Below are 21,517 nucleotides of genomic sequence, written 5' to 3' on the forward strand. Positions count from 1 at the left end.
TAGAATACTCATTTTTCACGAGCAACATTTAAAGCTACTTTTCATTAAAAAATAGATTAAAGTGCTTTTCCAAACCCCTTCATTGTCAAATACACATTCTCAAAATGATTTAACATTTTAAAACCACATTATAGTGTATTATGTAAAATAACCTATGCTAAGTTGAGCTAAATTAAGCTAAGTTATGATAAGATGAGCTAAAGCAAGCTCAGGTACACTAAGCTAATCTAATGTTGTTTAGTGAACTTTTGCTTTGCTTATCTTAGCTTAGATTAGCTTAGTGTACCTGAGCTTGCTTTAGCTCATCTTATCATAATTTAGCTTAATTTAGCTCATCTTAGCATAGCTTATTTACTTTAGCTTTAAATGATAAAAAGCTTTCTGAACGAATAATTTGCTCATTTTATATACATTTTAATAAGTCTAAAAACTATTAGTTTATGTAGTTTAGTGAAGTTTTGCTTTGCTTATCGTAACTTAAACAAAGCAATGCTAAAATGAGCTAAATTAGGCTAAGCTTAAGTAAACTGAGATAAACTAAATGAACTAAGCTAACCTAGCTTGTGAGCTTAATTAAGCTGAGAACTGAACTACACTTAGCAAAGCTAAAATAGGCTTCAGGATGTTTTATCGTAGTCAGTTTTTAGACTTATTTTAAAAATGAGAAAACTATTTTAAGTATTTTCAAACACTATCCAAAATTCAAGCACTTTTCAAACACTTGAAAACAACACACTAACATCCCAGCACTTTCACTGATATCAAACATCTGGACACACACACCCCCGCTTGAAGTGTGAAACATATTAAAATATTTGAGAAAAGTGAAATTAAAAAGAAAAGTGACTCATACCTGGAAAGCGTTGCTGGCGAAGCCCAGGCCCAGCTGTCTGCACACCACCATGGCCTCCATGGTTCCCCAGCCCTCACCGCACACCGTCCCCCACACCAGAGAACCGTTCTTCTCCATCAGCACCTCCACGCGACCCTCGTAGGGGTTACGACCTCCACTGAGACGCAGCTGAGAAATACAACAGAGGCAGCGACATGAGGACGGAATCCAGAGGAATGTTTAAAGGTCCAAAATAAAATAAGGAAAACAGGTCAGTAGAGATGGATACGAGGAACATTTTTGATTAAAGCTGAAACTGACCCGCTCCTGGAAGCCCATCGCGGGAATGTTACACCTGACGGCCGCGTCCTCCTCGTGGCTGCAGCCCAGAAACTCTTTGTTGAAGGAACACTCCGTGATGGACTTCTCAAATCCTGTGCACTCCACCTCGTTCATGTGCACCGGGCCCATTCCTGAAAAATCACACACAGACAAAAACAAAACGGTTTGAAAGCTTCGTAGCTACATTAGCGCCCACGTCATTGCTGTAGTGATCCATCAAATCAGTTAATTTATCTATTTTTTGTGTGGCACCAAACCACTACATACATTATCACAACATTGTACAAAGAATGAGAAACTCAACAGTTAACACTTTTACCAGGAAGTGATGTTTCAGGCCAAATAAGATAACTTTATTTATAAAAACCCTACATAGCATCAATAATTCTATATCTTTTGTAAAAAACCTGGTTTGTTTATGTATAAATACAGCAGTGTATCATCTGCATAGCAATCAATATTTGTGTTTCTGCGTTTTCAAGTAACGAAGTATACAGTGATGAGCATAGGGCCCAGCATTGAGCCTTGTGGAACGCCATAATTCATTTTTGTTAACATGAACAAACTGGAATCTCTGTCAGATCGTATTGCAGTTACTTAACATGATGCTCTTTGGACAGTGTCATTCTTGCAATTGGGATTTTTAAACAACAAAAAAAGGTACTTTTGTCTCTTTTTCCCCTTCTTGTTCCTTGTGGAAAGATTCAGTGAAACCTCGACCAATAAATATCTTTTCTATCTAAATCTGTGACAGGAGAGTGAGCTACCGTTATTTTCCATCTGGGTTTTTGTTTTTCTCTGCGAGGTTAGTTACACGGAGCCACTGATGACAAATCACGACGGAAAATGATGTTGGCGGGAACATTCGCTCCTTTTCAGAATTCCTCATATCTAACGTCAGTGGAAGAGCAGACGTGAACAACACGTCGCTGTTGATGAAGGATAAAGACGTTCCTGTTCACAGATAATCTGCTGCATACAAGGAATTTACTGCATTTTTTAATGTACTACATCCTGCTGACAGGTGAGCGTGAGGGTGTGTAACTCAGAAGTGGGTCAGTGGTACATATTGTAAAACTCGGCCCTGCAGCCTTGCTGGTGCATTCTGGGTAATACGTCGTCAGAGAGGAGACCATAAAAAGAGAGTGAAGGTATCCATTAGAAAATAACTAGTCAATAAAAGGGTCACATCTTTTTCTACTGGGCTCATTCCAAACTCTCAAAGGGAACAACCTTTACTTAACACCTGAGATTTAAAAAAGACATTTTTTCTGCAGCTTCATTCTTAGTGTTGTATTATAATTTGTTTAAAAATTAAATAAAGGTTTTCAAATTAAACAAGGTTGTTGGTTAAAAATATGAAAAATGTCTTCTGATATTTTTTTGTTTTTGTATTTCCAAAAGAGAACTTTGTTTGTGTTGTTTTGTGTGTCTTCCCCTGGGATCACAGACACAAATAAGCAATATAGCTAAGCTATGCTAAGATGAGATAAATTAAGCTAAGCTAAGTTATGATAAGATGAGCTAAAGCAAGATCTGGTACGCTACGCTACACTAAGATGAGACAAGCAAAGCAAATCTTCGCAAAACTACATTTAACTATGCAATGCTAAGATTAGCTAAATTAAGCAAACCTTAAGTAAACTAGATTAACTAAGCTAAGATACGTTATGATAGGATGAGCTAAATTAAGCCAAGATAAGCTAAGCAAAACTAAGCAAAGCAAAACTGAACTAAACTAAACTAAGCAAAGCTAAAATAGGCTATACTAAACTAAGATAAATTAAACTCAATTAACTTAGCTAAGCCAAACTAGACTATGCTAAGATGAGCTAAAGTGAGCTTAGATAAGATAAACTAAACTAATTACACAAGTTTTTCTTATTTTTAATATTCTGTTCTGTTTTGAGGGTGACTTTAACATCTGTCTCGGGACAACAGATGAAAAATAGCCTCTTGGCTAATTCTGGCGCATTTACTGCAATGTTATTAATGTGCACTGTCCCTGTTTTCAAATAAACGTATTATTAAGTGGCCAAGAAACACAAAAAACCTCTGTCAAAACTATACAGCATTTAAACTTAGCTTGGGTTAGAGGTTTGTTTTCAGGACAAAGGTTCTCCACAGGTTCTGTCTGCAGTCCTGCTGAGCTTCTGACTATTCCCCCTCACGGTGAACAGATCCAGTAACTTCAGGACTGAATGTACAGGAGCTTTATCATATTTCCACTCAGACAGAAGGAGTCAAACCAGCAGGGAAATGGATCCACGCCCACTGTGTCACGAATCCCGTTCTCCTCAGCGAAATCACATTTCCCATCAGCTCACTGCGAGTTCACTGCAGCACTAAGTGGTGATAAGAGTTAGAAAACGGCCTCCGGGGGAGAAATGCTGCCTGAAATGTTTGGGATATGTGGTTTTGCTACAACCTTCCATCAGCGTGTAGACAGTAGAGACTGTCATTTACAAGTCAATGGCATAATATGATGTATTTATGGAGTTTGCTCAGATCTTTGTAAATTTTAAGTCATTCCGAGATACTTTTTGTTTTTTTGAAGAAAGTCAGCTCACTGTCAAAGTGCATCAGGGCAAATGGATCATTTCATGATTTCAAAAATTCATCAAAATTATTCCTTAAGAGGTTTGCAAATATTTTCAACAGATCCTTGTTCAGGGTGATGCCGACTTTTATGACGGTAAATTTCAAGTCATTCCGAGATACTTTTTGTTTTTTTGAAGAAACTCAGCTAACTGTCAAAGTACATCAGGGCAAATGGATCATTTCATGAATTTAAAAAAATTATTAAAAATATTCCTTAAGAGGTTTGCAAATATTTTCAACAGATCCTTGTTCAGGACGATGCCGACTATTATGACGGTAAATTTCAAGTCATTCCGAGATACTTTTTGTTTTTTTGAAGAAAGTCAGCTCTATGTCAAAGTGCATCAGGGCAAATGGATAATTTCCTGAATTTCAAAAATTCATCAAAATTATTCCTTAAGAGGTTTGCAAATATTTTCAACAGATCCTTGTTCAGGGCGATGTCGACTTTTTATGACGGTAAATTTCAAGTCATTCCGAGATACTTTTTGTTTTTTTGAAGAAACTCAGCTCACTGTCAAAGTGCATCAGGGCAAATGGATCATTTCAAGAATTTCAAAAATTCATCAAAATTATTCCTAAAGGGGTTTGCAAATATTTTCAACAGATCCTTGTTCAGGGTGATGTCGACTTTTATGACGGTAAATTTCAAGTCATTCCGAGATACTTTTTGTTTTTTTGAAGAAAGTCAGCTCTATGTCAAAGTGCATCAGGGCAAATGGATCATTTCAAGAATTTCAAAAATTCATCAAAATTATTCCTTAAGAGGTTTGCAAATATTTTAAACAGATCCTTGTTCAGGGCGATGCCGACTTTTATGACGGTAAATTTCAAGTCATTCCGAGATACTTTTTGTTTTTTTGAAGAAACTCAGCTCACTGTCAAAGTACATCAGGGCAAATGGATCATTTCATGAATTTAAAAAAATTATTAAAAATATTCCTTAAGAGGTTTGCAAATATTTTCAACAGATCCTTGTTCAGGGCGATGCCGACTTTTATGACGGTAAATTTCAAGTCATTCCGAGATACTTTTTGTTTTTTTGAAGAAACTCAGCTCACTGTCAAAGTACATCAGGGCAAATGGATCATTTCATGAATTTAAAAAAATTATTAAAAATATTCCTTAAGAGGTTTGCAAATATTTTAAACAGATCCTTGTTCAGGGCGATGCCGACTTTTATGACGGTAAATTTCAAGTCATTCCGAGATACTTTTTGTTTTTTTGAAGAAACTCAGCTCACTGTCAAAGTGCATCAGGGCAAATGGATCATTTCAAGAATTTCAAAAATTCATCAAAATTATTCCTAAAGGGGTTTGCAAATATTTTCAACAGATCCTTGTTCAGGGTGATGTCGACTTTTATGACGGTAAATTTCAAGTCATTCCGAGATACTTTTTGTTTTTTTGAAGAAAGTCAGCTCTATGTCAAAGTGCATCAGGGCAAATGGATCATTTCAAGAATTTAAAAAATTCATCAAAATTATTCCTTAAGAGGTTTGCAAATATTTTCAACAGATCCTTGTTCAGGGCGATGCCGACTTTTATGACGGTAAATTTCAAGTCATTCCGAGATACTTTTTGTTTTTTTGAAGAAACTCAGCTCACTGTCAAAGTGCATCAGGGCAAATGGATCATTTCCTGATTTTAAAAAAATTATTAAAATTATTCATTAAGAGGTTTGCAAATATTTTCAACAGATCCTTGTTCAGGGTGATGTCGACTTTTATGACGGTAAATTTTAAGTCATTCCGAGATACTTTTTGTTTTTTTGAAGAAAGTCAGCTCACTGTCAAAGTGCATCAGGGCAAATGGATCATTTCCTGAATTTCAAAAATTCATCAAAATTATTCCTTAAGAGGTTTGCAAATATTTTCAACAGATCCTTGTTCAGGGTGATGTCGACTTTTATGACGGTAAATTTCAAGTCATTCCGAGATACTTTTTGTTTTTTTGAAGAAACTCAGCTCACTGTCAAAGTACATCAGGGCAAATGGATCATTTCATGAATTTAAAAAAATTATTAAAAATATTCCTTAAGAGGTTTGCAAATATTTTCAACAGATCCTTGTTCAGGGCGATGCCGACTATTATGACGGTAAATTTCAAGTCATTCCGAGATACTTTTTGTTTTTTTGAAGAAACTCAGCTCTATGTCAAAGTGCATCAGGGCAAATGGATCATTTCCTGATTTTAAAAAAATTATTAAAAATATTCCTTAAGAGGTTTGCAAATATTTTCAACAGATCCTTGTTCAGGGTGATGCTGACTATTATGACGGAAAATTTTAAGTCATTCCGAGATACTTTTTGTTTTTTTGAAGAAAGTCAGCTCACTGTCAAAGTGCATCAGGGCAAATGGATCATTTCAAGAATTTCAAAAATTCATTAAAAATATTCCTTAAGAGGTTTGCAAATATTTTCAACAGATCCTTGTTCAGGGTGATGCTGACTATTATGACGGAAAATTTTAAGTCATTCCGAGATACTTTTTGTTTTTTTGAAGAAAGTCAGCTCACTGTCAAAGTGCATCAGGGCAAATGGATCATTTCAAGAATTTCAAAAATTCATTAAAAATATTCCTTAAGAGGTTTGCAAATATTTTCAACAGATCCTTGTTCAGGGTGATGCCGACTATTATGATGGTAAATTTCAAGTCATTCCGAGATACTTTTTGTTTTTTTGAAGAAACTCAGCTCACGGTCAAAGTGCATCAGGGCAAATGGATCATTTCATGAATTTAAAAAAATTATTAAAAATATTCCTTAAGAGGTTTGCAAATATTTTCAACAGATCCTTGTTCAGGGTGATGTCGACTTTCATGACGGTAAATTTTAAGTCATTCCGAGATACTTTTTGTTTTTTTGAAGAAAGTCAGCTCACTGTCAAAGTGCATCAGGGCAAATGGATAATTTACTGAATTTCAAAAATTCATCAAAATTATTACTTAAGGTTTGCAAATATTTTCAAACCTGCAGGAAAACACCTTCCTTGCATAAGTGGAAAAAAAAAAATTAAATCAACACACCTTGTCCCAGACGGCCTCCAGACAGAGCCTCCTTGGCCGTACCGAAGCCCAGCTCTCGACACACCACGGTGGCTGACAGCAGGCTCCATTTATCATCACATATGGTGCCCCACTCTCCGTTTTTCAACACCTCCACTCGGCCCTCGCCTACGATGGCTCCACCGCGGAGTCGCACCAGCACCTGCTGTAGAGAAAAAGAAAACTGCTCAAATCCTACAAACCATATATTTAGGTTAAACGTTGGTAATAAGAGAGCTGGATATATGAGGAAGCTGAGGCAGCAGACTGGGTGGCTTCATGTTTATACGACACGCCGTTAATGCTGCTCTTATATTAACTGTTTGGACAAAGTGGAAATGTTTCATTTACACAAGTAAACACATTAGACACAGTTTAATCTGAGATTTACAGCTATTTCTATTCACAAGGTAACAGAAAGACGTCTTAATGTGTGTGTGGCCTTTCTACCATGTACAAAAAACACCTCCATAATCTTGCATAATTTCAGAATAGATTATGACTCAAATTACCCAAACTACATGATGCTTGTAGGGTTTGCAACTGACAATTCATTTTATAATTGTTTACTGTGATTTTGCTCCATTAATGGATCTGTTATGTGGTCAATGAAATGTTTCCCAAACCTCAAAATGTCTACAACACAATTATTCTGTTTTCAATTAATATTTTAATATATAAAGTGTTTTACACAACAACAAAATAGTAGGAATAAAACCATAAAATAAGAATATAGAAATGTAAATCGGGGTTAGTCATCCTACAGTTTACAACCGCGACACGTAATAGGTGACCCGATGACCCTGCTATGTTCACGGAGGGTTAAAATCTCAGTCAAATGAGGATGTTTTCATGATTTCTTTGTTTAATAAAGCAAATAAACCAGAAATTCACCATCACACGGCGGCACAGTGGCTAGCATTGTTGCCCAACAGCAAGAAGGTCACCATTTCAGACCCTGGTTCGGCTTTTCTGTGTGGAGTTTGCATGTTATGGTCTGATTTTTTTTAAAAGACGACCACTCAAAGCTGCTTTATTCACACACTGGAGCAACTTAAGGTTAAGGGCCAATTCCAATTCTAATCTCAACCCTCAATCTTAACTGGCCTCAAAACCAAGTGTTGAGGGTTATTTTGTCACTTAGAAATGGGACACCCCTTAAATGCAGATACGTCTTCAGACTGTAGGGGGCAGAATAACGCCAAAGCTGCGTCCAGTCTGTCAACTCCAAAAAAGAAGAAGAAGAAGACATTTACGTCAGGATTATTTATTCTGATCCGTTTGTCAGTCAAGTTATTAGGTTGTCAGTTAGTTATAAGATGATACTCATACAAATATTCAGCTGACAGTTACCACACACCACGACTTATTGAAAAGTAAACCACACCGGCCGACTATTGACAAAAGATGGTCAAATAAAAATAAATGTTAGGCAACAATGACGTCAGTAATCCATAATCTGGGCCTAAACTAAGATCATTTTTATATCTCTATTAACAAAGAAAATACTTCATTTGTATCGCACTCGTTTCGCTGCTTTCGGCGCCATCTTTGTTATGTCAAAACACGCAATGCATTCTGGGTAGCCCTTGCTCCCAAGGGTGGTCTCGGAAAATCTCAATATTGAGGGCGATACAGCCCTTAAACTTGGCCTCAACTTAATTTTTCTGAGAATCAAGACAGAACTTGGACTAGAGGGAGAACATTTTTGAGATTGAGGATTGAGCAAGAAATTGGAATTCACCCTAAGTGGTGTTGTTGTTGTCCAAAGGAGCCGGGAATCCAACCTACAACCTTCCAGTGAGTTCCAGGACATCCTGAATTTAAGTATATTGAAACCTTCAGTGTAAATAAATAATCACACAATCAGCTGTCAGCAAGATTTATCTGATGTCTTCTTCCCCCCCCTCCTCCTCCTGGTTCTGGAATAAAGATTCTTGGAGTCAGTGAGTCTGTGAGTGGTGGAGGATGTGTGTGATGTGCGGTCAGACACGGAGCTCAGCTGTGGAACGTGACAGAGAGCAGGCAGCAGAACTCTGACTTGGACGGACTCGCACAGAAACACTGGGCTGTTCACAGACGGATGTTTCAATCTGCCGACGTCACTGTGAGTGAGAATAATTCTCTGACCCTTCCCACAGGTGAAGTCCTGGTGATCCTCTGGCTTCCCCTCAGTGACTGGGGATTGGGGAACATTTTATTTCCAAGCTTAAAACGTTGATGTCGGAAGGTATACGGCGCGGCTCCCAAGTGGCGTTTAAGGTCACAAGGAGAGGTCGTGGTTCTTCACCAACTACTTCCTCTGGTTTTCGTCACAGAGAAAGTGGGATTATTCTTCGTCAAACTGTCGCCACAATGTTACAATCGCTCTATTCTTCACACCACACTTGGGTTAGGGTTAGCCTTTGCGACGTTTTTGGGGTCCATCTTCAAGGGTTGAGTTGTCTTAGCAATTGCATGATCCAATCTGGAACTGGGGGGTTTAATGCAAGACCACAAGGAACCAAAGTGAGAGGAGCTCAGATCAAACTAAAGCCGCTTTCAGACATGAACTTGAGAGTTCAGAATGTGGAAATTCAGAGGTAGAACGTCTGGATCATCCAGGAAAAAGTTTGTGTTAGCATCTGGCTTGAACACGAGGGAGGCTGTCTTCTAACAGGGTTCCCACACCTTGGGTGACATAAAATTCAAGGACATTTCAAGGACAAATTCCCTCAAATTCAAGGATCAAATGTGCGGACACGGCTTCAGATGGGAGGGCAGCTTGTAAGAGCGTCTTCGTCCATGATGGCAAAGTGATTGTGGATCTTAGTCAAAGTCTGTCTTTGGTGAGACAGAGATCTTTTCATTTCCCTGGCATCACGTAAAAAAAAAGAATTGCTCCATTTACTTGCTCATTGTTCTGCACGGAATCTCACGTCAACAGCACCTACAGCAACACCGCTTATTTCTTGCACCACAGATTTTCCCAAAACTTTCAAGGGCCTTGACCCATGATGGGAACCTTGTTCCATGCTGACCTGTGGGTGCATTATACAGAACCAAAACCGAACTTTTACCTCTTGTCGGAAAGCCTTCTTGAATCCCGTCGTGGTCGCCGGAGCGAAGGCTCTGCCGGGCACACAGCTCACCACCACGGGCAGCCCGTCGCTGCACGTGCCGTTGGTTTTCAGTATCGCAGACTGGCCCAGTTTACAGCTGGACAGATGTGCTTCGCTGCCAGTGCAGTTGACGGAGAAATCCCAGTACGTGGGCTTTCTCCTGCGAGCAAACATCCTGCAGAGAGAGAGAGGAGAAGTCGTTAAATCCCCAGAGAGAAGTTAAACTTTAAGGTCAGGACCTTACTAATCACATATACACAGAATATTGTATAATCAAAGACTATAAGTTATCGAAGGGCTGTAAAGTTCACTGGATTACATGAGAACTTGAACACACCAGTGATAAAAAAAGACACTCTTTCAGGCCTGACCACGATGCTAACGTCCTCTTCCTCGCCATTTATTACTGAGCCCACACTCTGTATTTAACGAGCCTCGTTTACAGAGCAGCACGTCACGCTCTGGTGTCTCATGTCTGAGGTGTTTGTTCGAAAAAAAAAGGTTATGAAGCTGGTGACGTGGATGCTGATGTTCACAGTCAGACTTCAGGAAGTATGGACACGGAGCCACGATTGAATAAAGCGGTGTTTCTAAGGCCGTGGAAGTTGAGTTTGTCAAGAAGTCTTGACTGGGCAAAGTAAACATAGAGACTGAGAGACTAGACCCACTGCACGTGTTCATGAGGTTGAAAGCGTGTTTCCTGACACGTCGATGGAAAGTGCTCTGCTGTGATTACCTCAAGCAGAGGGAAAAACTTCCACCTCAGACAGACACTAAATCCAGGCCTTTAGTGGAGCTGGAAGTTTTTTACGGTGCGCCGCGATTAACCTGTGGCTGCACAGATCTACATCATTCACCCACACCACACATTACTGCAGCGGCGAGGAATGCACCGATGTTGGATGACTATCTGTGATTGATTATCATTTGAGCAACTTCTTTCTATCTTACAGCAAACGCAGTGTTTGTGATTGTTAAAGACCTTTAGTTAAGATGTTGTTTTTTACTGATGATTAACGACAAAGCTATGTTTATACGGACGGGAATAATCCAAATAAAGAAAAGCACTTCATGTAAACACACCAAATTGAATGAATTCACGTGGACTGTACTTGCGGGTGTGACACAACTCACTTGTAGACTCTGGCGTTGTATTTCCTCTCGCTGGGGAACCCAAACATGCCACAGATGACTCTGCTGTTGAACTGCGTCCACTCAGCGTTACAGATCTGCTTCCACTGTCCGCCGTCTTTGATCTCCACGTAGCCCTCCGTCACGGGGATGCGCTTGCGGTACGACGACAGGATGGGTCTTATGCGCACGTCCTCCACCTGGATGTCGAGGCTCTGCGGATGACGGACGGAGAAACATTTACAGTAGAAACTCAGGTACAGTATGATGTTTCACTGCATTTCGCACTTCCTGTCTTACATTATAACACGCGATCAAAGACCAAACCACCACCACTCGACTGTAACTGCAGCTGCTTGTAAATCGTCTCCACGTTTCTCAAAACACTTTTTTTTTTTACAGGGAATCACCTTGTTAATCCTGAAGACTGTGACCTGCTGCCCCGTAAGTGTGGTTCAGCTTTAACGGCCAAACGTTATCAAAGAGCCTCCGTCGTCATTCGCGCGACGACACGCGATTCGTGGAAAGCGGGCGACGACGGAAAGAAACGTGCTGTGGAAACACGTGCGTCAGCAGTGGATAATTACGACGAAGTCCCGAGCAGCACAGGCCTAAAAGGACTGAAATACAGAAAGAAAAGCCTTTTTTTTCCTCGGTTGAAGTGAGGCAGCTGTGTCTTTGCTCACAGGGTGGTACGGTGCGATGCTTCGGGCCGGTGCTCCCTCCTCTCATACACAGCCAAGGCAGCAAATAATGAGAAAGCAGGGGTTTCTAAATTGGCATTTGCCTGCAGGGAACAGCAGATGCTACCAGAGTGAAGACCTCATGTCCTCAAGTCTGTCTAACCTCTGCTATTTTCTCCCAAAGATCACCACATTAATCATACTGGTCGGTCTGCGCTGCACACACACACACACACACACTGTAAAACTGGATACAGGCTGAAATCATGGAACATGATAATGAGTGGAAAACCCGGGGACGGTGACCTTGTCTGGGTTTACTTCATACACAGTACAGAGCATGACTCGGTGGCGCAGACGTGCAAAAAAGCCGAGCTGTTGCCAAACCTCAGGAGTCCGTGAGCGAGTAAATACAGACTTAACATCCAACCAAACAGGACAACAAGGCAGAGATTCAGTGTCAGCAACAGCTCTGTGTTAAAATATCCAAGATTTAATGTCACATTTGTTAAACGCTGATCCGTTTGTAAAGGCACTCGGGCAATTCCTGCTCATATTGGGTGACTTGTTGGGGCTACACCTACATTTGTCCACATAGTTAATGTTGGTGATCCTTTAGAGAGTCACATTTAGAATGAAAAGAGTCAATTTTAACAACTCTGGAATAGTGTTAAATTTGACCCTATTGGTGGTTAAAATACAACTAAAAGAGTGAAATTTTGTACTATTTCAGAGTATATGATTGTCCTAAATGGTGTCAAGAGGACGATATGACGGCTCACTTCCTGGTTTTCAATAATCCAGCCTGGAAGATGTGAGCCAAAGAAGCCGCCAAAGAGATGTTCTGCAGTCGGCATCTTGAAGCCCTCAGGGCTAACTAGTAAAGAAACTTATGAGAAGCTCAGTCATCCGGTAGAGACTTGGAGTAGAGCCGCTCCTTCATTAGGTGGAAAGGAGGCAGTTGAGGTGGTTTGGGCACCTGGGTTAGGGTTAAGGTAAGGATGCCTTCCAGGTTGCTTTAGGAAGGTGTTCCTGATACGTTCAGCTGACCAAGGACTAGGTGGATAGATTATATCTCCTTCGCTGGTCTGGGAGCGCCTGAGGAACCCACAGTTAGACTTGGACGATGTGGCCAAGGAGAGGGAATTCTGGGAGAGCCTGCAAGAGCTACGACCCCAGCAACCTGATCTTGGATAAGTGGTGGATGGATGGATGAAATGCTTTTTCTCTGCGTGTCCCAGAGCAGGGTTTATATATATATATATACGAGGATGGATTTGAACAGCACAGCTTTGAGCCAAAGTTGTATTGTTGCCTCGTGGGATTGCATGATGTCAGCTACCGGAGCTCTGCAAGAGGTCAAAGTCTCCTGGAACAAGCCAGATTCTCCCAAAGCTGGAGGAAGTGATTCATTTTAGAATCATTGATCATGACTGTAAATGCATTTGTTGCCTACCCCTAACCCGTCTTTAACCTAACCCTAATCCACATGTCTTTGGACTGTGGGAGGACGTTTAGCGTAACCCAAGTAAAACTCTCATTAGTGCCAACCACCGCATCCCCGAGCCGCCCTGAAAATAAACAAGCACACCTAGTTTTTCAATGTGCTTCAAGGTCAGTGAATGAGAGAGTCGACTTGTTCCATGGTCGGCGGCTCATGTGCCAACGGTTCCTCGTCCTCGTGACTTCCGCAACCCGCTCACGTTTCTGTTTGCAGGAAGGGAAAAAAAAAAAAAAAAAAGGTAGACATTTCTGACTTTAGTGCCCTGTTTTGGCACAGTGTGAAAGAGGAGGACTGAAGGTTCCCTGCAGGAGGCTCAGCTTTTCTCACAGCACAGATGGAAAAACCATTAGTGGGATGAGTCTAACAGAGGCCGAGGTGATGGGGCCGCAATCTGCTGCAGCTCAGCTCTGATTCACAGAGGTTACACCGAGGCCTCGCCGTGTGTTTTTTTCTTCCCTCCATAGCGCCTTCATTGTTTCAAACCGCACTTGGAAAGCGACGGCTCTCCGCTCATGTCGTCTTTGTCCATAAACTCTGGATCCAGGACTTCCTCGTGTGTCGGCCGGAGGCCACGAGTTCAAACAGCAGACCATTCTTTCCAAGAAAGAAACGGAAACCACCAGTTTAGTCACAATGACTGTAGGTTAAACGGACTACGTTGAGGCCATTTTGCATATTTCCGTATTTAAGCACAAGTCACAAACTCCACTGTGATTGCCACTGCTCACAGTGACATCATCTTTATCTTTAAACCGACACCAAGCCGTGATGACAAGATGGTCGGTTCGGGATCATCTGATTGGAACCAGACGCATTTCCTTCCCCCAGAAGTGGGACACGAGTGCTGTTCAGCATTCAGACCTTGTTGACAAAAACACGCCGACATGACTTATGACTGTCACAGGGATGCACGGCGGTGATTTAACGCCAGCTTGTCAAAGGACCGCAGGACGTAAATATAAAGACAGCTACGGCAACGAGGGGGAACGAGCCGTGAATCACTTCAAAGCCGGAGACGCTGCTCAACATCTGACGCTTTTAACGCGGCGAATTAAATCTGATTAAAGAGCAAAAACACTGTGAATCAGTCACGATTGACTAACCTACGCAGATTTGTTTATATCAAAAGCAGGATTACTGGTTATGTTTCCAAGACAAGACAAATGACACATGTTTAAGCAATAACCCGTGCCATTCACTGAATATTCCTTCAATCAAATGACATTAAAGCTGGGGTCTTGCAAGTCTGGAAAAGATATCAACAATGTGCTGCAGTTGGGAAGAAGAATGCAACCAATTCATCCTCAAAACACATGAATGTTAAGACCGTTCAGATCTTCAGGAATGATCCGATCATGTCCAGAGATTCGGGTCTGCTGCTCAGTTATTTTTGACACCAGCATGATCGCCCCCCTGGTGGTTATTAAATGTAATATTACTTCTTGGTTGGCTTCAGGAAGGAAACCAGACAAATCGGTCCATTTTTTACAGTCTACGGTGCATGAAAAATGAATACTTAACCACATGTGATGTGACGTTCATACCAGTTCTGAACGAGGCCTTGACTTCTTGCTGTGTAAACCTTTTCCCAGTGATCAGGGCCACCAATGTGTCAATAATCATATCTTATGAGTCAGGACGACCCTTACACTGTTCTAGATGAAGGAAAGGCTCAAAAAAAATCATTCGTTAGGGTGAATTCCAATTCCTATCTTAACCCTCAATCTCAAAAATGTTCTCCCTCTAGTCCAAGTTCTGTCCTGATTCTCAGAAAAATTAAGTTGAGGCCAAGTTTAAGGGCTGTATCGCCCTCAATATTGAGATTTTCAGAGACCACCCTTGGGATCAAGGGCTACCCAGAATGCTTTGCGTGTTTTCACATAACAAAGATGGCGTCGAAAGCAGCGAAACGAGTACGCTACAGATGAAGTATTTTCTTTGTTAATAGAGATATAAAAATGATCTTAGTTTAGGCCCATATTATGGATTACTGACGTCATTGTTGCCTAACATTTATTTTTATTTGACCATCTTTTGTCAATAGTCGGCCGGTGTGGTTTACTTTCCAATAAGTCGTGGTGTGTGGTAACTGTCAGCTGAATATTTGTATGAGTATCATCTTATAACTAACTGACAACCTAATAACTTGACTGACAAACGGATCAGAATAAATAATCCTGACGTAAATGTCTTCTTCTTCTTCTTCTTTTTTGGAGTCGGCAGACTGGACGCAGCTTTGGCGTTATTCTGCCCCCTACAGTCTGAAGACGTATCTGCATTTAAGGGGTGTCCCATTTCTAAGTGACAAAATAACCCTCAACACTTGGTTTTGAGGCCCAGTTAAGACTAAGGATTGAGCTTGAGGGTTAAGATAGGAATTGGAATTGGCCCTTTATTCCTGCTCATTTCTTTCCAGCACAGATCAGTCACCTTGTTTCCCTGCACTCCATTTCCCCTCGGTAACTATACTGTAGTCATGTACAGCACACGGTACAGTTTCAGGCAAAAACTATGCGCACAGAGCTTGAGAAACATATGGTTCCAATAGAAGTCTTGAACCAGTCTCTGCCAGCAGAAATCACCTCACATCTGCAGCTAAATAACACACTGGGTTCACATACCGTGAGCTATTGAGTTGCAACTCCGTTTCGGAGAACCTGCAGACAATTTTCAGCCACAGCGTGTCTGTTCTCAACATTCTTACAAGTCACCGTACAAACCTGGTACAACAGTAACTTAATAAATCAGTGTGTTTGTGCAGAGGAAGGCTGCATTTCCCCCTTTTGGAGTTCATGAAACAGATTATTTTGTGAGAACAAAGTGGAGACAGATGTCTCACAGAGTCCTGGACCGATGTGTGACCTATGAAGATGAAGATGAAGATGAAGATGAAGACGAACGACTGGATGGAACTGAGCCGCTTTCATGTGATAATCAAAGCTGAAGCGACGTTACGACGCAGCCGCTCTCCTCCTCCGAGACTTTTCAAAGTCAAAGCATCGCTCACGTGTCGACAGCAAAGTTAAATCACGGATATGTTTGAACCGACAAAAGTCTGCGGTGCGACACGGCCGTCTAAATACACAACAGCTGTTTGTGCCAAACACTCGGAGATGAAGCGACAAAGCTCTGGTGTTTTTCTTCTCTGCGTGTATTGTTTTCCCGGTGGTTTTCGCAGTCACGACGAAATCCAAACCTGGAGTCACAACAAAGAAAACACACTTACTGTAGTATGAAAACACTGTACGAGCTGCTAAAAAAACAAGCACGGTAGCTTTACAGTATTTGTCCTTTCAAATGTAGTTTTCTGACTTTAACTTTTACTTTTAAGTTTTCTAACTTTTACTTTTAAGTTTTCTTTTTTAGTTCAGTGTGTTAGCTAACTTTCAAATTTTCCAATTAGCATACATTAGCATCTAGGACTAGCTACTGCACTGGTCTCACATTAGCTGGAGTTAGCATAGGCTCTAGCTAGATTTTAGCTAGCATTTATTGTAGACCACTAGGGTCTATTAGATATATTACATAGAAATATGGATTTCTGTAGATGTTGGGAACACGTGGCTTATGTACGTAGACTACTCGACAAATTAGTCGTTTTTAGACCCTTTAACTCCAAAGTGTAATACATTATAGCTTTAGCTTGGAAAATCGTGATATGTCATTACAGGCCAAGAAAACATGTTATGCTGAAACAATGGCTGCACTGAAAACAATGGTCCATCCAGGTTATTTTTGCAACTTCAAATTTCACAACAATTTGTTATTCCGCTCCACCCATAAACGCAGCTCATGGCACTTTGACACCCAAGTTGCAAGAAGACACCAAGTCAAATGGTGCTTTTTCCATTATACCCTCTTAGAAATCCATAAAAGGTTCTTCGGCTCGTCCTCATAGGAGAACCCTTTTTGGAAAAGGGTTCCACCAAGAACCCTTTTAAAACCCTTTATTCAGGAAAGGGGTTTTAAAGGCTTCTCTGGATCAAAATGGTTCTTACTGGAACCATTAGTGTTACCAAGAACCCTTGAAAAACCCTTTCTTGGGGAAAGGGTTTTTCAGAAGCAAATGGTTCCAGGTAGAACCTCAGCCCTTGTAGAAGGACACTTTTGGAACCCTTATTTCTAAGAGTGTAGAGTTCTAGGACTACTCGTCTCTACTCGGTTTGGTATCAGGCATTACTTGGTAGTACCTCCTCAACTGTGTGAAAACTTCCATGACGTTGTTTTATACACGACCCAAACTAGTCACGGTCAAATCAGTTGTTTTCGTTGTAAGTGAATCATTAGAATGCGTTCAGTACTTCCTGTGTTTAAGCCCCGACATCAGGTCGCGTCATTGTTAAGAGGCCGCAGCAAACAAATCTGTTCTGCACACAACTTAAAAACAACAACAGTCGTAACAATCAAAAACATGTCGTACCTTCACACTTAAGTCACACTGAGCGCTTAATTTTAGAATCTCCAGAGGATAAACATCTGTTAGCACTGCGCTGTGGGAATGTGAAGACATTATTGGTGAGAGTTTTTCACCTCACTACACAAACATCTACCAGCTACGTGGGGAAAAAAATAACAGTTAAATAACTCAGAGCCATTTTAAGATTGTGACACAAAGGGGAGACATTGGCTCATAAGAGATTTATAGTGAAAACAAAAGGTGACGAGTCGACCTTAAGAGAGGAAAAAATGACTAAAGAGAGGAAACTAGCGGTTGTAAAGTCCGTGTGATGCAGCTGCTCGTGATATAATTAGTCGTGAGGAAGAAGGAGAGAGCAGAGGGGAAAAGCTTCACTTCCATTCCTATTCTGACATAACTTTGACAGAAGATCTGTCAGGACACGAGAGCAAGCAGAATGGGACGTGGCCTGTAGGCATCTGCTATCTCAAAGATCTTCCTCCACTGGCCCAAGAAAGCTGTTTAGTCTGGTTTAGTCTGGAGTGAGCAAAACACATTCTATTAATGAAACCGGCTCTGTCAAGCAAAACTATCTGGGGGCTTGACTGAGGGAGCGTTTGTGTGTATACAGCAGCAGAGCACGAGCGGGTGGGGACAAGAAGCGTTTTTTACACAGTTTTTTACATACTATTCCTTATGAAAGGCAAAGAATACGTACTGAACTGAACTGAACCAGGTGGAAACACGGCTGTTGAGGAACTACAGCGGCCTACAGAGCCCTTAATGGCCTTCAGTTTCAAAAAAAAGGACCTTGCTTTACAGGTGTACACTTAATTATGGGTAGTATAGTATATCCAATTTCTTCCATAGGTCATAATACAGCTCTCTACAGAACTTAAATCAGTAGAGTTGTTTTTTTGGGACAAGAAGCGTAGTATTCACTTGGATACGGAAACTTCCGAGTTAAACTCCAAACCAAATGTGCAGCCGTCTCGCTTTACTCGCGCAATGTTGCTATTGCCTCCGTTAGTATCAAATTATTGATATTTTGGGGGTTTTTTTGGCAAAAAATTTAGATTTTCCGGCACTGATTATAAACGGTACACCGAAGAAGAAGACTTGGCAAGAAGGAAGTTGTAAGAAACGGATATGAAGTTAGTGAAACTGAAGCCCGAGGACACCAAAGACCTGAAGTCATGGAGAGAACCGACTTGCATGGTGGACTCGATCATGAAATGTCTAAGGACTAAGGACAATGTCTTTTTTAAAGCAGAACTAGACCAGAAGTTCCTATTAACGCTGTTTTTTAGTGTGTATCTGCGTCATTACCTCGTTTATGAAGCCCTGAAGGTTTGAAACAAACAGTTCAGCCACTGCTGAGAACGCTGTGTTTTATTTTAATCTCGGGCTCAGTGAGATCTCTGAAAATCTCGTAATAGTTACGTAAACACCGGTTCTCCTGAACAGCAGATCCTCCTGCTCCGGGCATTAGTCCGGGCACATCCGGTTGCGTACATTGAACCGCAGAAGAATAATAACATCCGTTGTGGAGGTGTTTCACGAGCGACAGTGTCTTCTGACTCTGGGTCTGACTCTGGGTCAAAGGTCGTCAAAGGGACTGCGGCGGGGAGTCGTGAAGAAGCTATTTTTAAACACCGTTCAATCAAATCAATCGACTAAGAAAACATCAGTTGCAGCCATATTCATTCCAAAAAAGCAGACGAGACCAGTTTCTCAGGAACTATAAAACTATTTTCAGCTGACTTATAATCGAGGATGTTTACATTGACAGTGGTTGCAGCAATTACGACTCTCGGCCCTAATCACACCTCTCCACACTTTCTGCACTGCTGACAGACGTTTCTGTAACGCTCCTTTGTGGACGAGTCGTCACCCATGTGCCCACGGAGCAGAGCGTGGCTAAGAATAATTCCTCGACGCTTCTTTCCTCACGTGTTGCTGATTCTGTGCCCGCTTGAATAAATCAGGTGAGGCCTGACTCTGAGTGAGTCACTGTTCATGTAGCTTTTGGATAAATGCAGCAGCTTGTTGGAGCATTGTGGCCAAAAAAAAAAAAAAAAAAACATTTCATCAACCCCAGAATGTTTAAAAAATGTGTTGGAAATGGAATGTCATGCACGTACGTGTGCTCGCGGGTTCACCCTGAGAAAAAAAAATCACTCCAGCACAGGCTGAGAATGCTGAGGCAAGAGGAGAGAGGAAATATGGCATTTAAATAAACACCGGAGAGACGCAGAGATGAACACTGGGTGTCAACCTAACATTGTTTGTATCGTCCAGCAGTTTCCTGAAGTCACTGGAAAACCGTGCGAACCCGTGAACTTCGCCGACCACACCAGAACAAATCCAAGGCTACCAAGTTAGAAATGCTCTTCTTTTTCTGTCAACAATACCACATTACCACTGGGTTTAAACTAGATTAAACCTGCTTTGTTTTTGGGGTTTTTTAACCAGCGGAAATTTGTTGAATCAGCATTCACTCCCAGGTCAAATGATTATGTAACGCGAGCACATTTGTATTGGCTTCAGCTCCCTTAAACACATGGGAACACGTTCATCATCATAATCTTTATTGTCCACAAAAGTGTCCACAAATTTGCCTTTGGCAACAAAAAGTGGTTTGAAAAAAGACGGGATCTGCATGAATAAAGGCAAAAGAAGGTAAGGCTAACCAAAAAATAATGGTTAATGGCTAGGCTAATATCTATGCTAACAGCTGGAAATGACAACAAACGGGCTGTTAGCATAACCATTAGCCACGAATGTTTGTAGCAAACATTACTTTTTACAACTTTGGACAGATCTTACTTATACTTATTGTACTTATTTAATATAATTAGTGTTTTAAAAATCACTAACTCACTGCTCGTTTACCTGGGTTTGAAAATACTGGGTATATCTGCTAATTTTATTGCAAAGAGGCTTGAAACAGAAATGTTCTTTTTCTTATACATTTTTGGCAGTGATGCAAATTCCTTCCATTTTCTGGCACAACGCAGTGACACCCGATCGTCTTCTGGTTGCTAGCATAGCCGGTAGCTATCAAAATTTGGAGCAAACAATACCTGTTACTACTTGGGACACAGCTCCTTAAGTAGTTACCTGGATAAAAAAAATACACCGTACAAATACTAATACTGTGTTTAGCTGCTAATGTTAGCATAAAAGAGGCTTGAAACACTGAAGTCTACTCTGACCACATGAGAAGAAATCCACTGCAGAAACGCTCGAAATTTAACACAATACCATCAACAATGTGAAAAAGACAAAGGGCAAACGTGGAGAGGAGCCAAAGTGTCAAAGGTCAAAGGTCAGCGACACGTCCGTGCGAGGCTTCACGTTTCCCCCCCTCTGAGCTCACTCTCTGTGGCTGTCGGACTGCGGTCGCCGTCACCTGAGAGCGCAGCGATGCCACTGCGTGCAGACTGCAAACATTTCGAGAACCTACCAATCATCCAATGCCACAAAAACCCCCACGAACATGCCGTCATGGCTGCCATGGCACAGTGGAGTGTGCCCCGGGTGAGTCACCAGATTACCACTTCCAGATGATAACGCCATCAGCTTCTTTCTAGTTTGGATGGAAATGCTGAGTGTGATGATTCTTCAGCTTCTATCCCGGCTCGAGTCCCGACGTCTAGACGTGCTGCTCCGGCTCTGGAGAATCCTAATCTTTTATCTTTTGTGTTTCTAGCCCTCGTATGCGGGAAGTCAGTTAAATGTAGCATTGAGGTTGACCCTCCACCAGCCACACACACATCAAAGTGTAGGATAACATGTAGCTGAGGGGGAAAATGACGACATATGTGGAAAAAGCACCGCTCTAAAAAGCTTGTTTCCTTCTTCTCGGCTTCAGGTTAGA

The 21,517-nt window shown here is 41.2% G+C and overlaps 1 protein-coding gene across 2 annotated transcripts in view; it reads right to left on the reverse strand.

Moving 5' to 3' along the window:
• Positions 1 to 21,517, reverse strand: part of loxl2b (lysyl oxidase-like 2b) — a 32,572-nt gene that overhangs the window by 5,780 nt on the left and 5,275 nt on the right. The window contains exons 4-8 of one of the 2 annotated variants that reach the window (XM_083904835.1): positions 11,055 to 11,266; positions 9,879 to 10,095; positions 6,802 to 6,982; positions 1,154 to 1,305; positions 854 to 1,021 (exon numbers count right to left, since the gene is read on the reverse strand). In XM_083904835.1, the coding sequence (XP_083760961.1) occupies positions 854 to 1,021; positions 1,154 to 1,305; positions 6,802 to 6,982; positions 9,879 to 10,095; positions 11,055 to 11,266 (930 nt within the window). Of the gene's footprint in view, positions 1 to 853; positions 1,022 to 1,153; positions 1,306 to 6,801; positions 6,986 to 9,878; positions 10,096 to 11,054; positions 11,267 to 21,517 lie in introns of both variants that reach the window. The other variant, XM_083904834.1, reaches the window with a different exon arrangement.

This window comes from Microchirus variegatus, assembly GCF_963457635.1.
Source record: "Microchirus variegatus genome assembly, chromosome: 18".
In the NCBI taxonomy this organism is placed as follows: Eukaryota; Metazoa; Chordata; class Actinopteri; order Pleuronectiformes; family Soleidae; genus Microchirus; species Microchirus variegatus.